This window comes from Triturus cristatus, chromosome 10, assembly GCF_964204655.1.
Source record: "Triturus cristatus chromosome 10, aTriCri1.1, whole genome shotgun sequence".
Taxonomy (NCBI): Eukaryota; Metazoa; Chordata; class Amphibia; order Caudata; family Salamandridae; genus Triturus; species Triturus cristatus.
In genome coordinates this window covers 114,129,496-114,155,283 of record NC_140593.1, presented here as the reverse complement: position 1 = coordinate 114,155,283, position 25,788 = coordinate 114,129,496, and the positions used below count along the sequence as shown (strand labels likewise).

Genomic DNA, 25,788 nt, shown 5'->3' with positions numbered 1-25,788 from the left:
CTGATTGCAAATTAGCTTCCTGGAGCATCGGCAGGGAAAAGGTAACTGTCTCAAAGTTACTTTTCCTTAATATTTATGAAACATCTGACTTCACCATTGAATTGGGTTTTAAAAACTATATGAAAGTTTTACATTATTTTTCAAGCTGATACCTTTCCTGAGTTATCGTTATTGGTATTTTAATCTGCACTCTGAATTTGTCCAAAAGACAGCTAGATCTGCCACAGTTAAAATAGCTTTTTGGGCCTTGTCACCGTAGGGACATGATATTAATTTTCTACATGTCCTCCTTTTAAATATGATGCACTATACCTTGTGGGCCAAAAGGATTACATAGGGATGACTTACTAATATTTTAAAGGGAGGTTTTTACCTGACAAAAAGGGTTATTTTGGTGGGTTATATTTCAGGATTACCACTACAGCAGTCAAGCTACACAGGGTAGGCCTTATGCCATGATTGCGTTGCCACTGAAGTGGATGGCACAGTAGGTGCTGCATTCTACTAGTGAGACTTAACTTCCAGACCCTGGGTACCCTTTGTACACCATCTACTAGGGACTCATTGGCAAATTAAGTATACCAATTAGTAATAGCCAATTCAATCATGTTTAAAGAGAGAACACAGGCCCCTTGGTCACCAGGGGTAAAATCTACAAAGTTCTAAAGTCACCAAAAACAAGCATTTACAATGCAATGGTCTCGGCATTGTTAAAGTTAGAGCTATTGGCATTGCTCATGACATTATTTTTGTTTATATTTTTGTTTTTAAAACATTTAAAGAAACGGCATTGTTATTTACAATGTCAATAGCTTAATCACTCTCAAACGCGAGACCTATTGCATTTGCACCCACACACACAAAGCCACCCACACACACACAGCCACCCACAGACACAGAGCCACCCACAGACACAGAGCCAACCACAGAGCCACTCACACAGAGCAACCCACACACAAATAGAGCCACCCACAGAGCCACCTACACACACACACACGCAGTAGCCCACTGACCTATTTACATTATGTGCACTTTGTGATCTGCATGGTACATGTTCTTTGCTGCAGGCACATTAACCCTATGTGCTACCTTTCCAGGAGTCAAAACTTACACTAGACAAAACTCCGATCTCTCTCTCGGAAGAACATTAAACACCAGAGTCGTCATGACATTTTTATTGTTGCAGAAAATTGCTGGAGGCCAGGAAGGAGGCAGCAAGCGCTTGTAAAACCTTAATTTACTTGCAAACATAATGTATCCACCCAAAGTCAGCGCCCGGTCTCACCGGTTGCACTGCCCTAGAGATGGTCATTCTCAAGGGTGCTGTGACCTAAGTGACAGAGTCACTGTTGTTCTTGGCTTTGCTGCTTCATAGGGCCGCTGATCATTGGAGATCATTGCATCTCACGTGCTAGGGGTACTTTACTAACCAGCGTGTTTAGAAATACACAGGAAAATCTTCGGTCTACACCAAACCAGGTGGGCAGGTTTATTCGTGACAACCGGAGTTCACCTTCCCTGGCTAAGTACCACCTGTACATCCATGCCTCCCCCCCCCCATGTCCCTTGTGGGCCAACATGATAACATGTTTCACATAACTTTTTAAAGCCCCTACGGCCGCTCCAGGACCCTTGCTGGGATACCGCCCTGGGCGGAAATCAACTTGGTGGCGGTGCCCTTCCTGCAGAGATGGTGAATAAAATAGGGTAGCAGGGGGCCCCTTTTGTGTTTACAGGGCATTCACACATCAAAGCATTAATTCACCTCCGAACACTAACTTCTCTGCACCGCCACCAAATATACAGATTCACTCTTGTATAGCTGGAGTATGCTAATGCGGAGTTGTTGGTGGTGTGAATGTAGTTGTTGGTGCGTGTCGGCAAGGGGTGAGAGGGAGGGGAAGAAAGGTGTGTAAAGCGACACCTGCGGCAATTAAAAAAAGAAGAATAAAAGCCGTTTAGACTCAATAATGGTAGTAAAGTAAGAGGGGCGCTGCTGTCCACAGGACTGTAATGCAGACAGTTCCGTACACCCCTCTGAAACTTAGCGCTCTGCGTCTGTGCCCAGCTCGTCCATGCCAAAAGCCGGCCCAGCTCCAGGTAGTGGAAGACACCACACATGCAAAATATTTATTCTTTATCATGGCAAAGCCCCCACACTGATAAAAAAAAAAACATTGACCCCAATAAAAAACGTAAATATCCTTTTATAAGAACCTCGGGTACCTGACATGATCGTACGGTAGGTGTGCGCGCCCTCAGCTTATTCCGATCTTTTGTCGGTGGAGTCGTTTTAGTTTATTCTCGGCACTTGTTTTTTTATTCAAGTGCAAAGAATTCTAATAGTGAAATGATAGTAAACACACGTTGTTTGCAACCGAACTCGCAGGTAGATTCAACGAGTGCAATTGTTTTCTTCATTTAAATATCTTGCGTTTTAAAAAATATATATATATTTTTGCCGTGATTTTATCTACAAATTTTCAGTGACAGCAACTCAAAATAATTTGCTCGCATGCCAGCTCTCCTTAGTTTTTTTTAAACAGATCAACTAATGTTTTCCTTCGCCCCTTTAATAACCCTATTAAGTTATTAAATATATTCCTTAGTTCCTGGGTACTGCAAAACTTCCCTCCTCCCGCGAATCAGAATATCGACAGACGTGAACCTTTCCATAAATGTTTCTACAATGCATTAAATAAACTGGACACATTGCTCTGCGGGGCTCCCTCTCTCCACCCCTCGGTCTCTGACCTCTCACCTTGGTCTCCGGCTTCACGCGCACGGGGCCTCTGCTTCCTGAACCCAAGCCCCACGTCCAGGGCAGGTGGAGCGGCTCTGACTGGCCGAGCTGTGCTTGAAGAGCAGCTGAGAGGCGGGAGGGAGCGGCCTGGGCTTCCACCCTCCTCCTCCTCCTCACCCAGAGCTTGCACAACCTCCTGTGCCTTCCTCCCCCGGGCGGCCACTCCCAGCCCCAACACAACCGGGGCAGGTTTGAGATGCTTTGGTTGAAACACGTGGCCCGCAGCGCTCCCTCAGGGCCCGTATACAGCCACCTCTGAGGCGGAAGTCTCCGGACATTCCGCCGCGAGCCTTTCCTTCCCGGGGACTTGGTGTGTTGAAGCATCTGTAGTGAGCGCGTGGCACGAGGGAGCGTCCACTCTGTAGGGAGATATCCTTTCTGTACACGAGATTCCACTGACATCGGTGGGGGTAGTGAGGATGCGTTCTCCACAGGACAGGTGTTAGTGTTTAAATGCAGTTGCCCTCATAAAGGAATGGTACTTCACTGGGACACTACACATGGGAATACTCGTTCTGCACTCAGTTGAAGTTTAACAAGGAGCGACGGGGAGATTTGGGAGGGGCAGTGAGCGACCTGGAAGGGGTGGTGAGAGCGGCCAAGTAGTGTGGGAGGGGGGTGAAGATGTGCGCTAGGACAGGAACAGCATATGGCAGGCAATGAGCGTGAAGCGAAGGGAATTGCCCTGAACACCGCCGCCTTTCTCCGAGGCGAAGCAGAAATGCCTCGGAGAAAGGCAGCGGCGGTTTCGGATTCGGGGGCGTGTTCTCCTCTTGCCATTGGCTGGAGGAGATAATTAGAAAAGTTGAAAAAAACACGCCCCCGAATCCGAAAAGGACGGGGCTTGTTTTGTGAGACAAGCCTCTTCTCCAATGGCTGGCCAGCATTTAAGAGGCCAGCCAATGGAGAAGAGGAGAGAAGAGGGGCGGGTTCAAGCCCCTCTTCTCTAAGTCATTATGTCTCGCGAGCGAGACTGCGCAAGCGCAGCCTTCGCTAGCCGAGACCTAAAAAGGGTCAAGAAAAATGTGAACAATCTGAAGTGACCACGCAGAAAAGGCAGATTTCCTACGGTCAGCTAGCTTAGGAGGTTGTGTGCAAGCTGCTGAAATCTGTGTGTATACCATGGTTCACAATTATAACAGCTAATCACACAATAGCTTCTGTATAGAACAGCTATTGTGCCAAAGAACTCCTCCCCAACATGCCCATAAAAGCATTGTTGAAAGGTTCACATAGCTCTCCTTATTAACAAAGCTACCTAATCAAAACATGATCATTATGGGCAGCAGTTAACACTTGCCTTACATACACTTGACCGGTACAGCCCCTTCGCTGTCACCGTGCTCCACAACCATTGTCTGCCCCAAGCATCAGTTTGATCAGTGTGCACTAAAACCTTTTCTGTAACTAATGGCATGTTTTATTTTACTTTAAGGATAAATTCTGATAAATTAAATGACTGATAACTAGATTACATGTAAATTTAGCTTACTAAGCTACCCAGAAAATTTGGGCTGAATCCAACCCTTCTGTACCCTCTTTCTGGAAAGCTTGGCATAAGAAGCAACAAAGGCAGCAGCGATATGGGAGGGACATAGGATGTGCTGATAATAATGCACAGAGATCTTACATTGTCCAATGAGATGAGGTCACCAAGGATTCATCTTATTTTATTTTTGTAAATAAAGTCCTGGATTTCGTTTTTTTAAATGTAAACTACCTTTGATATTTTCGCCCAAAAATCACCAAAGGGGTTTACATTGGCTGTAATTCATTGGGATTGTGTTCTAAATGAAATGAATAATACTGCACAGTTTGTTTATTTAGTTTAGCAGCTCTCAGGATCACGGGCAAACTAAAGGGAAGAGAGGGCGTTACACTGCATTAACTAAACAGGAAGAGGTAGAAATAGAAACACAAAAGGGGTTTAACATTGTGAGCTGAGGCATAAAAGAGCATTCTTCAAAGTGCACAGAAGTGTCTGCCAGCTCCTCCTGTTACAGGGAAGCAGGGATCCCCAGACAGTGCCGTCACGAGTCACTGAAATGCCGCACAGACTTCCAGCCGCTATCCGATTCCAGGTCGGGTTTACAGGCTGAGTCAAAGCACTTTTCCAGACGTGAGTCTGAAAGAGATTCTCCTCAGTTGTCAGCATTCGGGGCGACTTCCACACCTCAGAACGTCTTTGTGAGGACAGCTCCATGAAACCTCGGGGCTGCTTAGAGCTGGTTTGCATAAAGTGGAATGGGACGGCAGAGGCCCTAAATTCTAGCATGTTTGCATATTTTTCAAACCTTTATATCCGAGTGCTGACAGGCTTCAAACATGGCAATCATATTAGCACCAACAGAAAACCGCAATGCATGTAACTTTCTCAGTGTTTCACCAACAATGAACCCAGCATCCTGCTTTAAAAGCCAGAAAAGCGGAGATAAAACCAACGCCCTAAGCAAGAGGGTGCTAACATGCGTACACGTTAGCACCCTTTTACACTACGCCTACCTTTGTATCTCTAATGAGATGCAAAGTGGGCATTCCTCACATACACAACATGTCAGGAGAGCAATAACGCGTCTTTGCGCTATCAGCAAGGATGCCCTTGCATTTTAGCAGACGTTAGTTTTCGGAGAAAACTGCTGTTTTCTCCAAAAACTAATGTCTGCTAAAATCCAGACTAAGCCACCCCTAACATTGGGGGTGGATTATGCTGATACGACCACAGGGTCGTATCAGCAAGGTTATCGCCCTTTTGCAGGGAACATCGCTGGAAAACCAGTGATGTTCCCTTCAAAACGGTGATAACATCGCTATCTCTGGAATTTTTATCGCAATAAAAAGCAGAGATAGCCAGCGATCAGAAAATTATCGCTAAGCACGGCCAGCGATAATTATCACTGGCCGTTGCTGATATGGCCCATGTTTTGCAGCGTGGAATCGCTTTTCGGGCTTGCGAAAGAGGTTCTGTGACTCATTCTGAATTGCAGGTAGGAGGGCATGTGAAAGGGGCGTCTCCTCTTGATTGTCGTTAGGAGGGCATGTGAAAGGGGCGTCTCCTCTTGATTCTGGTTAAGAGGGCATGTGAAAGGGGCGTCTCCTCTTGATTCTGGTTAAGAGGGCATGTGAAAGGGGCGTCTCCTCTTGATTGTGGTTAAGAGGGCATGTGAAAGGAGCGTTTCCTCTTGATTGTCGTTAGGAGGGCATGTGAAAGGGGCGTCTCCTCTTGATTGTCGTTAGAGGGCATGTGAAAGGGGCTTCCCTTGATTGTGGTTAAGAGGGCATGAGAAAGGGGCATCTCCTCTTGATTGTCGTTAGGAGGGCATGTGAAAGGGGCTTCCCTTGATTGTGGTTAAGAGGGCATGTGAAAGGGGCGTCTTCTCTTGATTGTGGTTAGGTGGGCATGTGAAAGGGGCGTCTTCTCTTGATTGTGGTTAGGAGGGCATGAGAAAGGGGCTTCCCTTGATTGTGGTTAAGAGGGCATGTGAAAGGAGCGTCTCCTCTTGATTGTGTTTAGGAGGGCATGAGAAAGGGGCTTCCCTTGATTGTGGTTAAGAGGGCATGAGAAAGGGGCATCTCCTCTGGATTGTGGTTAAGAGGGCATGCGAAAGGGGCGTCTTCTCTTGATTGTGGTTAGGAGGGCATGTGAAAGGGGCGTCTCCTCTTGATTCTGGTTAAGAGGGCATGTGAAAGGGGCGTCTCCTATTGATTGTGGTTAGGAGGGCATGTGAAAGGGGCATCTCCTATTGATTGTGGTTAGGAGGGCATGTGAAAGGGGCGTCTCCTCTTGATTGTGGTTAGGAGGGCATGAGAAAGGGGCTTCCCTTGATTGTGGTTAAGAGGGCATGAGAAAGGGGCATCTCCTCTTGATTGTGGTTAAGAGGGCATGTGAAAGGGGCATCGCCTCTTGATTGTGGTTAGGAGGGCATGTGAAAGGGGCATCGCCTCTTGATTGTGGTTAGGAGGGCATGTCAAAGGGGCGTCTCCTCTTGATTGTGGTTAGGAGGGCATGTGAAAGGGGCATCGCCACTTGATTGTGGTTAGGAGGGCATGTGAAAGGGGCGTCTCCTCTTGATTGTGGTTTGGAGGGCATGTGAAAGGGGCGTCTCCTCTTGATTGTGGTTAGGAGGGCATGTGAAAGGGGCGTCTCCTCTTGATTGTGGTTAGGAGGGCATGTGAAAGGGGCGTCTCCTGTTGATTGTGGTGAAGAGGGCATGTGAAAGGGGCGTCTCCTCTTGATTGTGGTTAAGAGGGCATGTGAAAGGGGCGTCTCCTCTTGATTGTGGTTAAGAGGGCATGTGAAAGGGGCGTCTCCTCTTGATTGTGGTTAAGAGGGCATGTGAAAGGGGCGTCTCCTCTTGATTGTGGTTAAGAGGGCATGTGAAAGGGGCGTCTCCTCGTTATTGTGGTTAAGAGGGCATGTGAAAGCGGCTTCCCTTGATTGTGGTTAAGAGGGCATGTGAAAGGGGCGTCTCCTCTTGATTGTGAATTGCGATCACATGTATGAATGGCTTGTTGCTGTACTTGTGTTTGTAATTAATTGACCAGACACCGACACCGGATTTGAGTTGGAGTTTTATGTTCAAAGGGACAGCTGCCCCTGACGGTTTCCCATTCTGAATTATGTTGAGGCCTCCTGAGAAGCAGGCTGCATCCTCTCCCTGATGCCTTCCCAGGAAAGTGACCTTTACAAAGCAGCACCAGTCTCTATCAGAGACACTGGCTTTTAAAAAAATAAATAAAATACATTTGGTCATGCAAATGCAGGCATGGTGGTCCACTGCCTCTTGTAGGCCATTCTCACTAAGCTCAAAGTTAATCGCTGGGCGTCACAAGTAGTGAAGATCAGCGAAAACGCAGTGTGCGATGTGACCTATTTGTACCTAGATTAGCTTGCAAACTGCATCCCACTTTGTAAATCAGTTGGTGAGAAATTTGCACATTTGAGGTACCAAATAGACATTAGTACATCAGCCCCCAAATTATTTAAGCAATTTCCTCTTGTCTGCAATTTAATCTGGGTAGCATATAAATCATCGTCATGTCTCCGCTTAGTTTAGAAGGCTTCACCAGTGCGGATTCAAATATCAGACACAATATATTGCTAAATTCATTTACTCCACTTTTTGACTGTGTTACATTTCAGCTTTTTGATTTACAATGAGAGATGTAAAGCTACACGTTTCAGAATTCAAAGAAAAATAAGAATTTGGGCACTGAGCCATTCTCGTTGGTGGTAATAGCAGTACTGGCCACATCCCATTAACAGATTTATGCCACAGTATTTCAATTTGTTAGTGGTAAAAACAGTTTTTGGGCAAAGTGCTATGTATTAAAATATCACTGGCACTGTTAAATGGTGCAATATGTTATTAACATCAAACGCTGTACAATTTCCTGTTGACAAGTTGTAATACTGTTAATACATTTTAATATGAACAAATTGCTATAGCACCGGCACAATGCTGGTTATGTGAGAGGGCCCTGGGTGAGCCCCTACAGCTTGAGATCTCAGAATACAACATCCATAAACACATGTCCTGCATCACAGGTCTCTGCCACCATCTACCAAGGGGTTGGAGGGAAGTTTGGTTGGGGGGTCTACCAGCTGAAGATGTACGGTTGGGATCACTCTTTTCTGTTGGGAGAGTAACATCAGAAGGGTGAGGTGTGCTGATGCGGCAGTCATCAGTTCCATGCAGAGGTGTGTTTCAGGTGTGTGTGTGTGTATGTGTACTGCATTTCTTTAGCACAAGGCTAGCTGTGGAGAAACAAAGCAATGCACAAACAATAACAGGATGTAGGACGTATTTTGGGGAGGGGACAAACGGTTCAAGACCTTGCGCAGTAGTACGGAATGCAGCAGAGGCGTATCTATCTTTAGGTCAGTAGGTGAAGTTGCATTGGGGGCCAGGAGGGTGAGGGGCCCACTACAGACCAAATCACCCCAACTAGGCAAAAGGGGCCCATTTTCTGCTTTAGACTCATGACATCATTGATAGACCACGGGTCGGCGCAAGAGCATCACTATCCAACCAACACACTAGACCCATGACATCATTGATAGACCACGGGCCGACGCAAGATCATCACTATCCAACCAACACACTAGACCCATGATATCATTGATAGACCACGGGCCGACGCAAGATCATCACTATCCAACCAACACACTAGACCCATGACATCATTGATAGACCACAGGCCGACGCAAGATCATCACTATCCAACCAACACACTAGACCCATAACATTATTGCTAGACCATGGGCCGATGCAAGATCATCACTATCCAACCAACACACTAGACCCATGACATCATTGATAGACCATGGGCCGATGCAAGATCATCACTATCCAACCAACACACTAGACCCATGACATCATTGATAGACCACGGGCCGGTGCAAGATCATCACTATCCAACCAAAACACTAGACCCATGACTTCATTGATAGACCACGGGCCGACGCAAGATCATCACTATCCAACCAAAACACTAGACCCATGACATCATTGAAAGACCACGGGCTGACGCAAGATCATCACTATCCAACCAAACACACTTTCTTACTAAAATGGAGAACTGAAAATAGGTATCTGCACTGTTATTGGGTGACTCTGAGGTTGTACAGCACATTACTCCTACTTGTGCTGCTTTACGTTGTTATATTTTCGGTCGGGGCCAGTGTACATTGGTTGGAAGATGTCTTCTTGCAATACTCTCAAAGTAAAACAGAGGCGGATTTGCTTCAAACTCCTTCCGATGCAAGAGGGGAGGGTACCACACTCTACGGGAAGCATCACCGGTGAGTGGGGAGATGGGACGGGGACATGAGTGTGGGCATAAAACCAACAAAAGTGGGGCAACAGAAACACTGGTAAGAAGAGGGGTTCACAAATGCGTATGTGTGTGTCCCTGCAATTATTCTGTAATTTACACTTAAGGTAAATGACTAGTGTGCGCGCAGGAGTGAGAGCAACAAAGCGTTCATAGATCGATGGGCACAATTCCTCTATGAGTTTCATTTCTACTCCAACATAGAAGGTGATGTGTTTCACCATCCATTTTCACCATGTGGGCCGTGGTGCATTTAGAATGAGGAAAACCTCCAAACCAACATGTTCAGCTGGTTCAGAGTTTAAGCCTGGCCAAAACAACGAAATGTGTTGCACATGTAAAATACTCTGGTCACTAATATTTGTATTCCGAAAAGGAGAAACAGAAGGACTGAATTGCAAACATTGTCCTGTTTCCTACTTTTCTAGCATGGTGAGCAAAAAATCGATGGATTTAGGCCCAGATCTCTGTACTGGGGTGAATGTATGACATTGTTCTGCATTCTGTCCGTCAATAGTTCTTTTTGCATTTGTCACCCCGAGTGGGACGGGTATGCTCAGACGTGAGTCCCGTGCCCTCCATGCCACTGGAATCAAGCTATCCTGGCTGAAGAGGGGTGAAACCCCGAAACTGGTCCTAGGATGCTTGTTTTCAGTCCAGGGAGGACCTGGCCTGACATTTCAGGCTGGACTGTTCCCATTTGGCACAGAGTCAAGACTGATCTGCATATGGCTGGGTCCAAACTGGAATGGCATGGTGAGCAAAAAAACGATGGATTTAGGCCCAGATCTCTGTACTGGGGTGAATGTATGACATTGTTCTGCATTCTGTCCATCAATAGTTCTTTTTGCATTTGTCACCCCGAGTGGGACGGGTATGCTCAGACGTGAGTCCCGTGCTCTCCATGCCACTGGAATCAAGCTATCCTGGCTGAAGAGGGCTGAAAGCCCGAAACCGGTCCTAGGATGCTTGTTTTCAGTCCAGGGAGGACCTGGCCTGACAGTTCGGGCTGGACTGTTCCCATTTGGCACAGGGTCAAGACTGATCTGCATATGGCTGGGTCCAAACTGGAATGGCATGGTGAGCAAAAAAACGATGGATTTGGGCCCAGATCTCTGTATTGGGGTGAATGTATGACATTGTTCTGCATTCTGTCCATCAATAGTTCTTTTTGCTTCCATGAGTGGAGCCAGGAGTAATTGTGCCCTACTCCTGCACAGGCAAGGAGTAGTAGAAGAGTAAGCCAGACCTACTCATAGCAAAGTTTTCGCTCTGGGGTTATGAAGATTCCATAGTTACAAGCAAGGTTACGGTGAAGGTGGGGCATTCACCCACTTATTGTAGTGTGTTGGGAACCAGTCATAGATATATTTCTCTAATTCTGGAAATACAGGATGTTCTCCTCATGGTTGTCCATAATGTACGTTTGTTTGGTTTCACAAATGTTGTTCATAAGATGGTTTCAGGGATCTGCGTGCCTTCCTGATGCACGCAAGGACCTGCTTTTAGATCCACTCAGGTCCCACTCAACCTTCCATACTCCCTTCGGTTGATAAAGTATGTTCGAATTATGGTATAACTACTTCAAACACCAAAGGGCTCAATCAGAGCTCCTCCGTTGACTTACAATCAGGTGCACTCTGGGTTTGTGGCTGCTTTTGGACTCCGAGATCAGCGCCAGGTGTGATTGGACCCACAGCTCCATTTTTCCTTCACAAATGTCTCCAGGTGTTACTTGAAGGAGTTTGTGGAGGTAAAACAGGGCAAAAAGAGGGATGCTGTGTTTTTACCACACTGCAAAAATGACCCCCGAGGTCCTCTCATTTCGATCCGCATACATCAGAATCAGAAGTAACACAAGAGGGGTGGCTGGAGGCAAGGTGGGATAACAGTATTTCTCCGGGGTGGTTTTACTTCCTGTTAATTTTGACGAGGCCTGAGAGAATCAGTTATAACACGTAAACTTTGTCATTTAGGACCAGTGTTTCTCATATCACCACTCCACATGTATGCAGATAAAGCTGTTTGATGAAAATCACAACAGTGAATCATTCGGGAAGGCTTACATTTGATATTAGTTTTATTTTTGGGCCCCCCTGTCTATAAGTTGGCCACTTTAACACATCCCCTTATGGATTTGGAGCATTAGTGAACCCTTGAGGAATAAAAAAAAGTTTTAAAAGGGAGAACAAGAAAGAGGATAGCTTGAGGCGAAGCAAGGAGGACGATTTAATAAAAAACTGGCAAGTACTACGAAATGACATCATAGACTCTGAATCCTAACTTTTTTCCCAGATGCTTTGCATTTCTAGAAGTCTGTGAGAATGGAATACATTTGTCCTGCCCTACCTATCTGCCTCTTTGCAAATTCCTGCCCAGAGCATGAAAGAAAATGTTTTGCAGGGCCCAACATCTGGCACGCAGCTGTCCAGCCCGAGTAATGTTGGTGCCCTACCTAAGAAAGCAGTATTGCATTTCTATATTTGTCTGAAAATTACACCCTGATGAAAACCCAGACAAACATTCGCCATGCTTCCCCGCCTCTTCTTTCAAGCAGCATGCTGTCGCTCCCCGCCCCCACTGGAGCCCTCTGGGAACACCAGGAAACAGCAAAGCAGAGAGCTCCAACCATGCTAGTTTCATGACTGCTGGAGTTTGAGAAAGTTACATGCATTGAACAAAGAATAATAAAAATGATAGTACTAAAAAAAAGTTGTTTTACTTATTGCTTGCTGACATTCTTGCGGTCCTGTAGCATTGCTGATTTGTGTTGCAACGGTGCAGCTCCCGCAGTTGGTGGGTTGTGGCCAGACATGGGGCGAGCTCACTCTCCCAGTGAGAGTGAAGGTGCAGCTCAATGAGTGGCCAATCAAGGCTGAAGCCGGCGCGTCTGGCTTTGTTCGTGTGTCAGTTCAGAAGGGGTGTGGCTTAGCGGATGAGAATGCTCGCCCCCGCAGATGAGAATGCCCGCCCCTTTTGGGGTGGTGGCGCATGCCTGAGTCCATACTGTACGTTACCCTGCACTTGTTAGAGTGCACAGCTGCCACTGGTGTGGTGGGATAGCCGCCAATCCTTCTGGAGTCATTACAGGTGGACCTGGATGTGTGGTTTAAAGATTCTGTGGTTGTAATAGGACCTTCCTGGGAACATTGGGGTGCGATGCATGAGGGCTTGACACATATAAAGTTAGTTTAATTCTATAATGGCACAGGTGATATAAAAAGGATGGAATGGAATGTGACCCAGACAAATTTACAGTAGTTAAAAGTGATTTAAACCTTTACATCCATTACATTTTTTGCTTTTTCGGTTTACAGGGGTACTCCCAGGTTGGGTCTCAAGTTTTCCATGTCATGTCGTATTTACTCACGCCACAAGAAACGGACGAAGCCCTACAATTCCAAAATGTACATGTATGCCCTGATGGTCCTGCTCAGAATGTCCGTGTTCTGACCTTTTGGGCTGGGCAACTCCATTTTTAGGTAAAATTGAGACTGTTTGCAAATGGTTGGTACCCTTTATTGATGGCAGTGATAAGGCAAAACATGAAACTAAATGCTGCTGGAGAAGTTCCCAGTGCATATGACTTATTAACACCACAAATTGAATTGTCGCTCCTGCTTAAATAATACAAGCAATCGTCTTTAATATAGTCCAAATGCATTTTACCAACCTCAGAAACAATAAAATGCAGAGTCATCCCTCAGAAAATGCACACCAGTAGGCTCCAGGTAATTTAATATGCAGCAGGCACTCAACCCAAACAACTACCTTGCCAGCCAAGAACCCCGATGGCAGCATCAGGGGGGTCCCTTGACAGGCTTTGCATTCGTGTGGTCTGACATTTGCCGCCGCACTTTGTTCTTCTGTGTCCCTCACAGCTATGCTTTTTGCACTATGCCAGCTCCAGCGCTGAAGAGTCTAAGGAACTTATACCTGTATTTGCATTTGTAATTTATAGAAAGCAGCAAACACCCTGTGTAGGGTACCTTGCTGCTGAAAGACCAAAAACCAACACAAGAGCAGAAACACCAAAGCAAGACAGCGATTCGATCAACTTCACATAGGAAACAGACAGGTCTTCTGTCACTTCCTAAATTTCAACAAATCCCATTTAGCACGTGGCAACAAGTTCCATCTAGATGCAGCTGCTGCCCAGAATTTCAAGCTGGAATTTGGGAACCGCCAGGCAGAAATGGCTTTAGTTCTTAACAAACAGTTGGGGATGTATGATTTTAGCAGTGTGTGAAGATATGATCTCTTTGGAGTGTGCTCTGCCCTGTCTACTAAACATAGAGACCTAAAAAGGATCCACTCCTTTACTGGCAGCCAATGTAATGAAGCCCAGGTAGGTGCAATACGAGTCCTTCGGTGCACACCACCTGCTAGCCAGGCAGTGTAATTCCGAACAAGTTGCAGCTTTCGAATCAGAAAAGCTGGTAACTCCACATAAATTGCATTGCAATAATCCAGCAGGATGTCTACAAAAGTGCTCAGAAGTTGCACTTTCTGTGGTGGTGAAAAAAGATGAAGCACACACCTCAATGTGTGCAGTTGGAAAACACAAGATGTTGTCACATTGGCGATTGGCCCTGCTATCTAAATGGCGAGTCAATGTTACACCAAGATTTATCGCCACATTGACAAGGTTAGGTGTCAGGCCTAACTATACGTCCAAATAGAAGTTCAGATAGGTTGGTGGAATAAAGGATTTCTGCCTTACTGCCACTGAGTTTCAAGTGATTGGCACTCATCCAAAGATGGATAGTGGAGTGTCAATCATGACATTGTGAGGTTGAGCTCTGTAGATCTCTGTCAAGTTACACAATAATGTGAGTGTCATCAACATATCAAAAGGGGATAACCCCAAGTGAATGTATAAGATGGGCAGAGGGTTCACATACTTTGAATGACAATTGTGACACGACTAATGCCTGAGGGAATCTCAGGTCCACCACAGTGTCACCATGAGATTCCTTATCCTTCAACTCTGAAATAAACTTGGCCCTTCACACTTTTCGCCTGCTTGTACATTAAAGCTTTTGATGCAGAGTTAAATAGATATGCATGCGCTGTTGGTACTACCAAGTCTTGGGGTTTTAAGTCATTTTCATAACTATAAGTGCACAACACATTTTTTGCCTAGTCACAAATCTGTTCGCAGAGCATTTTGCTGAGAGCTATTGGCATAAAACATCCTTGCTCAACTCTACAAACATGGCGTCCTGCATCAGCATAGAACATGAGACATGGAGCATCCCTCGGCGTGTGCCGAGCAAGCAACACTGGTGGAGGACCGGTGATGGGAAAAAGCTTCATCCTCCACTTTAAAAGCTGAATATAAGCACTGATGTGCCTAAAGAGAAACTAATAGGGGTATGAAGGCAAAGTGGGCACACTGGCACTAACGCAGTTTCTTTCTGGCATTGAAAGCAATGCTACTGAGCATGAATAGTTAATGAATGCATGAAGAAGTGACCCTAAAGCTAGGAATAGAATAGCCCTCTCTAGAGTAATGGCAATATCAGATTAATTCAAAAGAAGGCAAGATGCCCACTGTGTGTCGGAACGTAGAGCAGCCAGTCTGCCTTGGATGATAAGCAGGCATTGGCAACGCCAATAGTTCTGACTGGAATGTTAAGTCCTGATTAAAAGGCTTGCTGCATTGAAAAAACAAAAACTACGTTTTCTGTGTACAATACACCTATAAGATAGCAGGTTTACTGTATGAGGAGTCAGTGTACTTTTGACAGTCAAAATAGTCCCTCTATAGAAAGCAAAAGTTTACACCAAACATCCAACCGCATGAGGTGGAACGAAATACTTCTCTAGGTAAATCCAAAGCATACACTATGTAAAGAATTGGTAACAATAGGTCATGTAGACAACTACTCTGTCGAGGCAGACATAAAAAGGGACTTGTTAGAGTGAAGATGCTGCGAAAGAAGATAGGGGTGAGTGGGGAAACGAAGAAGGTTTACGAGCCATCTTCATCAGCCAAAAAAACACGTTTTATGGCCGATTAAAAACTGCTAAAACTGAACTACGCATTGAAGCTCCACTGATATATGTGGATGGTCCACGGAAAAGGTCCACATATCGAAATGTGTGGCTGTATCGGAATAAGTGACATTATTGCAAATTAAATTGTCACGTGACATTCAATAACTTAATCCCCATGGACATGTTGAATGTGGGCGTTGTTGGGCTTTTGGTGAAGCCATCCCTTCATGTAGCAACAGTGGTTTCCACTTTCTCCTTGGGTTTAGGGAAGGGAATGGATTTGGAGCAGTGTGATCCCAGGGTCATCAAGAAAAAATAAACTGGCTAGTAATCCTACTGAAGGGTCTCTGGGTCTCTTCCCCTCTCATAAAGAGGGCCTGTCAGCACATCCTGAGGTTGCTGCAGTATTTACTTTCACATGCTCTGGTCAGAGCTTGCATGACTAATTACAAGGCTTCCACACACTCGTGGTTTTCAAGCAGAATCTGTCTTTTTGGGCACCTTTAATTCTGCCGGATATACCGTTTGATCCGCTGCAAACTGTAAATTACTGTAGACAGCGAAGCTTTGTATGAAACGGATTAGGCAGGAGATGACAGGATATCTGTACTTTCGTTGACAACTGCACAAACCTACCCGGAAAGGGACAGGCAGGCAGATGTGGGCACAGACAGGAAGTGAAAGCAAGGAAGCAAAGCTGACGATTAGAATGAAAAAATGGCTTATTGTGATACTCTTGCCTCAAAGAAATGGAAACAAATGTATCTGCCACAAAAACATGCAAGAAAGCCCAGTGTGTTAATTTCCCTGTTGCTGATGAACCTCATGTGACCCAAGTCAGGCTACATGCACAAAAGGGCTAAGGACAGGAAAATACCAACTTTCTAAAGTGGCATTTTCAAAATTGTAATCCAAAATCTGCCTTTACCATTAAAGAGGGTTTATCATTACAACTTCATAGAAACTAAACATGACATAGCCACCAGCAAACACTTAGAAAGTACAGCTTATTAAATGTAATAAGTAATGCCCAATGTTTTCCTATGGGAAGGGTAGGCCTAACAGTAGTGAAAAACGAATTTAGTTCAATACCAGGACATGCAAAACTTAAGAGTACATTTCCAAAGTTTTAATTACACAGCACATGGCTCTATGGGCTACCTAGGGCCTACCTTTGGGGTGAAATATGTAATGAAAGGGGTGTTTAAGACTTGGCTACACAGTTTTAATGCCAAGTGAACATGGCATTTTAACACTGCATTCAGGCTGCAATGGCGGGACTGGGACATGTTTTAAAGGGCTACTTAAGTGGGTGGCGTAATAAGTGCTGCAGACCCACTAGTAGAATTTAATTCACAGGCCCTGGGTATATGGTGTACCACTCTACAAGGGACTTACAAGTAAATTACGTATGCTAATCAGGTGTAAGCCAATGAAACCATGTTTTAGGGAGAGAGCACAAGTCCTAAGGCCAACAAAAATGAATTCATCAAAAAGTGGAGGGAAAAAGCCAAAACGTTTGAGTGACCCTGCAGAGAGGGCCAGGTCCAACATAGGGTGACACGGGCATTCTTTTGAGAAATTTCACGAAACAACGATAAGATAAGCCTGAAGGATGCACCTCAGTGGAGCTATCCGGGAATCAGTGATGACGGGGACTAGGGTGTTGCAACCATCCAGGTTGGAAAGAACCAAGACTTGCACAATGATTCGATGCCTGCTTTTTGCAGGTATGGTTTAATTAGCAAAAGAGGGATAGCTGGCACTAGACATATATATAATAAAGTATTTTTAGCTAAGGTAAACCAGAACAAGTCAAAGGTACCTCTGGTGATTCTCATCAGAAGTCATGCTTAGCATAAAATTCAAGTTTAGTACCAGCATCAATCCAAGCACCTGTTAGGGCTGGTGAATTTGTGTTTATAGGTGTAGTTTAATACTAAAATGCATAGGTCTTCACTATGGATGTGCAAAATTCAAATTATTTTTTTTGTAAAGGTGAACAATCTTCTCAACTTTATGAACTTGCAAAGGTTTTCCCCTTTGCAAATTTTCCCCTGTTGGTAAATATTCCTACAAAAACGGTTTCCACAGAAAACGACCTCGTACAGAAGCTCTTTTTGCAAGAAGAAAGTTGTGTGTTGCAAAATAGGTTTTTGCAAGGATCATTTGTCCATAAAACTCTTTGCCACCTGAATTTCTGAAAATTTGCAGATGAAATCCTTTTTAGATTTACACACTTAGGGCCTGATTTAGATTTCGACGGACGGGTTACTCTATCACAACGGTGATGGATATACCGTCCGCTGAAATGTAAATCCCATAGGATTTAATGGGATTTATTTTTCGGAGGATGGGATATCCATCACCATTGTGATGGAGTAACCCATCCATCGAAATCGAAATCAGGTCCATAGTCTTAACCTGAGATACGGTGGTGTGGATGTGTCAGGGTCTGAAATGGTGAGATATTATAGTTTCACCGTGGCATGCAAGGTCTACGTGGTCTCATCTGCTTCTTGTCCTCCTGGGCATCCCCAGCACTGTATCAGGTCTACAATGCTGCTCTTTAATTAGTAGGCAGATTTGCCATCAATTTGTTCCAATATTCAAAATAATGATTGATACTTAGTGATTTATTGTAAACTTTGTAAGCATAACTATGAACATCCCGGTTCATGTACAATGTCGATCTGACAATTGCCATTTGTGAGTACTGCAAAGAACATATGTCACCAAGACTAACCGTAATGGTAATTAGAGTTTCGACTTAAGGATGAAAGGCTGAGTAGGCCCTGCTGAGATTCAAACTAATCACCTGCACATCACACACAGCTACCAGCAACAAGTAACTAACCTATGAACCATTATAAAATAAATAATCTTTACAGACACAAAACCTATCCGCGTGAGCCTTGAAATCTACACTCCGTGGCTTAGTTTTACAGTAGATTTTGTACTTTCTTATAAGTTCACACAGAATCCAAGCTTTACTCCTGAAAAACTACAATGGATAACATTTACTTATGATGAATATGTTGGAATGATACATTTTGCACAACTAACGGTTTTAAACTAATTTCCCCACACATAAATACTTTTCCCCACAAAAGAAACTCTCTCCCTTATACTCCCGTTAAAAATGAAAACATTCCCTTCTCTTCCTAACCCTGGGAAGTCACTTACTCTTGCTTTTTACAGGAGTAAATTTACACTTGTATTTGATGAGAAAAACTGCTTTTATAAAGAATGTGAACACTAACAAACTCACACCCACAAACCACCTTTGCATGGTACCTTACCCAGAAACACTCATTGATCTCCCCCAAAACCTTGAGTTACATTGGTGGAAAATCCATACACTGATATTTATTTCACCGGAGTAAGTGAACCTAATGATAGGTATGTGTCATAAGCCCTTATTATGTCAATCAGTATTTTTTTTACCACAATTTGTGTTTTTTGCATGTAACTATGCAGTGGGCGGTTCCCTTTGCATCAGGTAACAATGATGACTGACTATCAGGACACTTTGCTTACCTCCAATAGAATTGCAGCGGGAGGTCACCTCCCAGAGGACCAGCGCCATGGAGTACACGTCCGTCTGCTTAAACGACTCCAGGTTCTCCAAGTTAATTCTGGATTCCAGCACTTCCGGGGCCATGTACCTGGCTGTGCCCACCTGCAGAGAGGGGCAACAAAGAGACCCAAAGTCAGTTCTGACAGACAGGTGCATGCAGCGGACCAGGAATGTGTTCCTGGCAAAAACTTACATAGCTCAAAGGTCTGTGCTTGTGAAGATCTAGTAGGGCCATGCAATAGGACAGACCTGGCCCCAGCCCTTCCACCCTACCCCCATCTTCAAAAGCAGCGGCAGGGCAGACATGCTTCACGGTTCCCTGCTTTAAGACAGTTTGCTTTGGCACTGGTGAAAAACTGAAGTGGCTTAGAGGAACTCTGGGGGAGCTATATTTGTCTTAGGTAGTTCCTCCATAGTTTATCTTTGACATTAGGATGTTTTCTTACTCGGCTCCAGAGCTTTACTGGAACACTACAGAAGGTGGATATGATGTTTACCTTATCTACCGCAGAGTAGATAGAAGCTGTAGATTTACAACAATTTAACTGCAGTAGATTTCAATCCAAATGTAGCTAAGATCTGTACATAGGCAGCTATGTGTGCATTATGTTAATTCATTTGAATGCCACTAGGTGTCGCTGCTGCAGCTGCAGCCACATATGTCACAGGAGATAAAAACTTTAACAAGAACCCCAGCATGCAATTAGTAACACTATATGGGGTTTTCATTTTGCATCCTAGGATAATCGAAGCACATTGAGATAAAGTGATTATTTGGGGATTATAGTGTTCAATGAATGTGAAAGTCAGCATTAGAGGGCTGACCTCTTCCACTAGACCTATAGACCGTCTCTCTTCCCTACACAGACCTCATTCAGGACTCGGATCTGCCAAGAAAGTCTTGGGTAATATGTATCCAAGGTTTCCGCAGCTGCCCCAGTCAACGGAACAAAGTTGCTATGCATGCAACCCATCGAAAACAAAGGAGATTTCAAACTAATGCGGACAAATAATAACGCATCCCTTTACAACTACAGAAGATACCTTCTGAGGTAAGTTACATCATCTGGTAGTGCACTTGAATGCCACTATTTGAGTGTAACATCCTGTGGAATCACAGGCCTATGGGACTAACAGGCGGGCAGGGGCCACGCCCAGAACATGCTACATCCACTCAATGAATATCCAAAGATGAGGCCCAAGAAATAGGTCCTCCCACCTCAATGACCTGTTCTACATCCTGGGTCATGAGTCAACAGTGGTGCAGACCTGAGCATGTCATTTAATGGAAACCCGCCAGCATGTGGGTTCTTTCTTTCTCCGCAGCGTGTCTTCTAATGGAAACCCGCCACCATGTGGGTTCTTTCCTTCTCTGCAGCGTGTCTTCTAATGGAAACCCGGCACCATGTGGGTTCTTTCTTTCTCCGCAGCGTGTCTTCTAATGGAAACCCGCCACCATGTGGGTTCTTTCTTTCTCCACAGCGTGTCTTCTAATGGAAACCCGCCACCATGTGGGTTCTTTCTTTCTCCGCAGCGTGTCACCGAATGAAAACCTACCACTATGCAGGTTCTTTCTTTTTCCGCAGCATGTCATCGAATGGAAACCCGCCACCATGCAGGTTCTTTCTTTCTCTGCAGTGTGTCACCGAATCAAAACCTACCACTATGCAGGATCTTTCTTTCTCCGCAGCGTGTCATTGAATGGAAACCCGCTACCATGCAGGTTCTTTCTTTCTCTGCAGCATGTCATCGAATGGAAACCCGCCACCATGCAGGTTCTTCCTTTCTCCGCAGCATGTCATCGAATGGAAACCCGCCACCATGCAGGTTCTTTCTTTCTCCGCAGCATGTCATCGAATGGAAACCCGCCACCATGCAGGTTCTTTCTTTCTCCGCAGCGTGTCATCGAATGGAAACCCGCCACCATGCAGGTTCTTTCTTTCTCCGCAGCGTGTCATCGACTGGAAACCCGCCACTATGTGGGTTCTTTCTTTCTCCGTGGCTGCTTTAGGGAACACTTTTCCTACACCATTCGCATGGAGGAAACTGGAGCTTCGCCTATCTCACTAGTTCGATGGAAAGCAATGGCTTTCTTCAGTCTGCACGTCTTCTGATGGGTGGATTAAACCTGGCATCTTGTCTCTAGTTCTGCGCTGGTCCCTTGCTAGTAATGGGTGTGCGCAGGCCCTCTGCCTTGGGAAAACACAGGATCACCAGAAGCATTTGTATTATACTGGATTAAGCACCATTATAAGATCTTTGTCTAAATGACTGATAAACGCCATTATTACGAAATGAATGATCCGGCTAGGATTTCCATCTGATTGCAGTGCTGTCAGAATCTGGGGGATCCTCGCTTCCCAACAAATCAGGAAATCGTGCTTACTCCTTTTAACATTAATTTCGAAAATGTTCTAAAATGTTAAGCTGATTAACTCTTTTTAATTTTTTTAAGCAAACCTGCGAAAAAGTGTGTGCAAGAGTTTTCAAAATTCTTTTAAGACATTTGAACGAAATGTTTTAAAACTCACTCTAAATTGTTATTGCGCATCATTGATGCGGGCACTAACAGCTAAACAAACAACAGCCAGAGTTCATGCAGGGCACTCCCAGGTGATTCACCCTATTGGAGTCCTAGGATCAAGGATGGCTCACGCTGCCTAAGGGTTTTTTTAGCCGCACTGTTTATAAATACTGTCAGACTCTTTTCTGAGCCATGTCAAACTCTTCTCTGTATGTCCTCATTGTGCTGTTTTAGGTTTGTTCCCAGAGATTGACTCATGAAATGAGTCACAGGCTAAATCCCTGCAAGTCGCAGCTCAACAATGGGACATGACTCACCTGCCCGCTGTTGGCCAGGTCATCCACGGACAGCATTGGGTCCAGGTGGAGGGAGAGACCGAAATCACACAGGCAGCAGGTGAGGTCACTCTTCACCAAGATGTTGGAGCTCTTCAGATCCCGATGAACGATGGGCGTTTTGGGTCGACCGCAGGGCGTGTGGTCACTGTGCAAGTGGGCGATGCCCTGAGCAAGGGATCCTCCGAGCTTCCAGAGGTCTCCCCAGCAGATGATATGTCGTGAGAGGTATTCCTGTAGGTTTCCCTTGGAGTGGAAGGCGGTGATAAGCCAGTACTGCTTGCCGCGCTCTGTCTTGCGTTCCTCCGCTGTCAAGAACTGGAGAACGTTCTCATGCTTCAGGTTGATATCGGAGAAAACGTCCTTCTCGTTTTTCCAGGAGGCGTACTCCTCATACGGGAAGATCTTGACGGCCACAGTTTCGTATTGGTCTGAAGTGTTTTGCTTCAGCTTGGCTTTGTACACCTCGGCAAAGCGGCCCTTGCCCACCAAGGTGTCCAGCTCGATGGGGAGGAGCTCTGTGTTGTGGTTGATGTTGTTAGCACATGTGGAACTGATGTCAGAGCGGTCGTCGTCCATCATGATGGCCCGGATGTCACTGCAGTCCATGTTAGGGTGCCTCGACTTGCAGTCCTTCTCCCACTTCCGGTGGAGTTTCTTTCTTCTGTTGATGCGGTAACAATAGAAGGCGATAATGACCAAGAAGGCAATTAAGATTGGCGGGAGGAGGCTGATAGGGATGAGCATCGCCTTTGGAATCCCCTTCCATTCTGGAAAGAAAAACAACAAGTGAGAATCAGCAAAATACATTGGAACAGTTTGGTCCAATAAAGAATCAGTCTCCCTACAGAATGTCCATATCATATTAAAAAGCCATGTCAGCAGCAAGACCTTTTCTATTGTATATTTCTAAAACATATGGCATTGACAATACCTCAATGAACAATGACCTAATGAGAATACAGGAAGTGACGTCAAGTGACCTTTGAGCAGCCCCCGCCCCCACCCCGAAAGGCTATATTATTTCAAAGCAACTGACCATTTAATGATTGAATATAATAATGCACTGAAAACTATGGGATTGTTGTGCAGAAATCATAGTGGTAGACGAAGTGCTATCACTTGCACTTTGACCCCTTATGGACAACTTATGAAGTGAAATCATCTTTCTTTTCACTCCCGCCCCCATTGATAAGGATTCACCACAATGCCAGGATTAATGGAAGTGACAACATCCCCCTCCAATGGCATCACAGGATTGACCTGTTGTTCCACCTTTAACCTCTAACCTGCCTCCCATTGGCTGTGGAATGTTTAACCCCTTCGACGCTCATGACGGAGCGGTTCCGTCATGAGCGTCGGTTGCGCTGTGCGCATGACGGAACCGCTCCGTCATGGCCCCGCCCGCGCTCAGAACCTTCAGCACCGCGCGGAAATCCGCGCCGCGCTGAAGGGGTTAAGGGAAGTAAAAGCAGTGAAAACAGCAGGATTTAAATAGGACATTCCTCTGTTTACAATGGGCCTTATTCATAAAGGAAAATGTACACTTTTGGTATAAATTTACTATTTTTTTGCTATTCACAAATTACAAGTGTAATTTTACGCCTAGTATCTTTACCACTGTGAAGACCTCCACACATTAAAAGATAGGACAGTCTCTGCACTCGAAAAAATACTACACGTAGAGCCACACTGTAGTTTGTGAGCAGCATAAAAATAGTAAGCTTACACCAACAGTGTAAGTTTACCTTTGTGAATAAGGCCCAATGTTTATTTCCTGCTGTCTTCAAGAGGTTTGAGATCAAAAGTAGTAAGAGTTGTGCCAGGGGCACCAGATATCAAGCCAGGCTGCAGCGGTGCTCCATGACAAGCACAGAGATATAGTTTCTACAGCTTGAGTAAGCTAACTGCATTCTTGCTTCTAAACATTCAATAGTTTCTCTCCAAAGTGACACCGAAAAGTAATCATTGTCTGCAAGGAAGCCACAGGAACCAGCACAGACCCTTCTTCTGGTGACAATTCCTGCATTCAAGCCATGACATCCTAAGAAAGCGCCCGCTTCTGCTCGTGGCTCCAAAATGGATGCCTCCCATTGCCACAAATGCAAAAAGAACTATTGATGGACAGAATGCAGAACAATGTCATACATTCACCCCAGTACAGAGATCTGGGCCTAAATCCACCGTTTTTTTGCTCACCATGCCATTCCAGTTTGGACTCAGCCATATGCAAATCAGTCTTGACCCTGTGCCCAAAGGGAACAGTCCAGCCCGAACTGCCAGGCCAGGTCCTCCCTGCACTGGAAACAAGCATCCTAAGACCGGTTTCAGGGTTTCACCCCTCTTCAGCCAGGATAGCTTGATTCCAGTGGCACGGAGAGCACGGGACTCACGTCTGAGCATACCCGTCCCACTCGGGGTGACAAATGCAAAAAGAACTATAGATGGACAGAATGCAGAACAATGTCATACATTCACCCCAGTACAGAGATCTGGGCCTAAATCCACCGTTTTTTTTCTCACCATGCCATTCCAGTTTCGACCCAGCCATATGCAAATCAGTCTTGACCCTGTGCCCAATGGGAACAGTCTAGCCCGAACTGCCAGGCCAGGTCCTCCCTGGACTGGAAACAAGCATCCTAGGACCGGTTTCAGGGTTTCACCCCTCTTCAGCCAGGAAAGCTTGATTCCAGTGGCATGGAGAGCACGGGACTCACGTCTGAGCATACCCGTCCCACTCGGGGTGACAAATGCAAAAAGAACTATTGATGGACAGAATGCAGAACAATGTCATACATTCACCCCAGTACAGAGATCTGGGCCTAAATCTATCGTTTTTTTGCTCGCCATGTGCAACATTCCGTCCATCATCTTGTGTGTTTTGCTGTTCGCCCTATGTGGGAATGGTATGCCCAGACGTGGGTCCTGTGCTCACTACGCCATTGGAGTCAAGCTATCCTGGCTGAAGAGGGGTGAAACCCCGAAACCGGTCCTAGGATGCTTGATTCCGGTCCAGGGAAGACATGGCTTGGCAGTTCGGGCTGGACTGTTCCCATGAGGCACAGGGTCAGGACTGATTTGCATATGGCCATGTCTGAACTGGGGTGGCGTGGTGAGCAAAATAACGATGGATTAAACCCAGATCTGTGACTGAGGGTGAGTATTTTGCCAATGTGCAACATTCCGTCCATCATCTTGTGTGTTTTTCTGTTTGCCCTATGTGGGAAGGGTATGCCCGGACGTGAGTCCCGTGCTCACTACGCCATTGGAGTCAAGCTATCCTGGCTGAAGAGGGGTGAAACCCTGAAACCGGTCCTAGGATGCTTGATTCCGGTCCAGGGAAGACATGGCTTGGCAGTTCGGGCTGGACTGTTCCCATGAGGCACAGGGTCAAGACTGATTTGCATATGGCCATGTCTGAACTGGGGTGGCATGGTGAACAAAATAACGATGGATTAAACCCAGATCTGTGACTGGGGGTGAGTGTTTTGCCAATGTGCAACATTCCATCCATCATTTTGTGTGTTTTGCTGTTCGCCCCATTGCCGCAAAGGCTTCCTCCTACCAGCGTAGTGGCCCTTATCTGCATTCTGGTAAAACTGTAATAGAGACATTCTCTAAAAGTGGTCAGAGCAAACCAGATCTACACAAACCTGCCCCCCGTGTGCATCTTGGATCCTGTTAGACAAACTTTAGGGGATTACACACT

General features: G+C 45.5%; 1 protein-coding gene across 2 annotated transcripts in view; it reads right to left on the bottom strand.

The window, feature by feature from the left end:
* TGFBR2 (transforming growth factor beta receptor 2) overlaps nt 1-25,788 on the bottom strand; it is a 171,968-nt gene that overhangs the window by 15,069 nt on the left and 131,111 nt on the right. For both annotated transcript variants that reach the window (XM_085630568.1, XM_085630567.1), the window contains exons 10-11: nt 22,062-22,849; nt 19,181-19,322 (exon numbers count right to left, since the gene is read on the bottom strand). In XM_085630568.1, the coding sequence (XP_085486694.1) occupies nt 19,181-19,322; nt 22,062-22,849 (930 nt within the window). The remainder of the gene's footprint in view (nt 1-19,180; nt 19,323-22,061; nt 22,850-25,788) is intronic.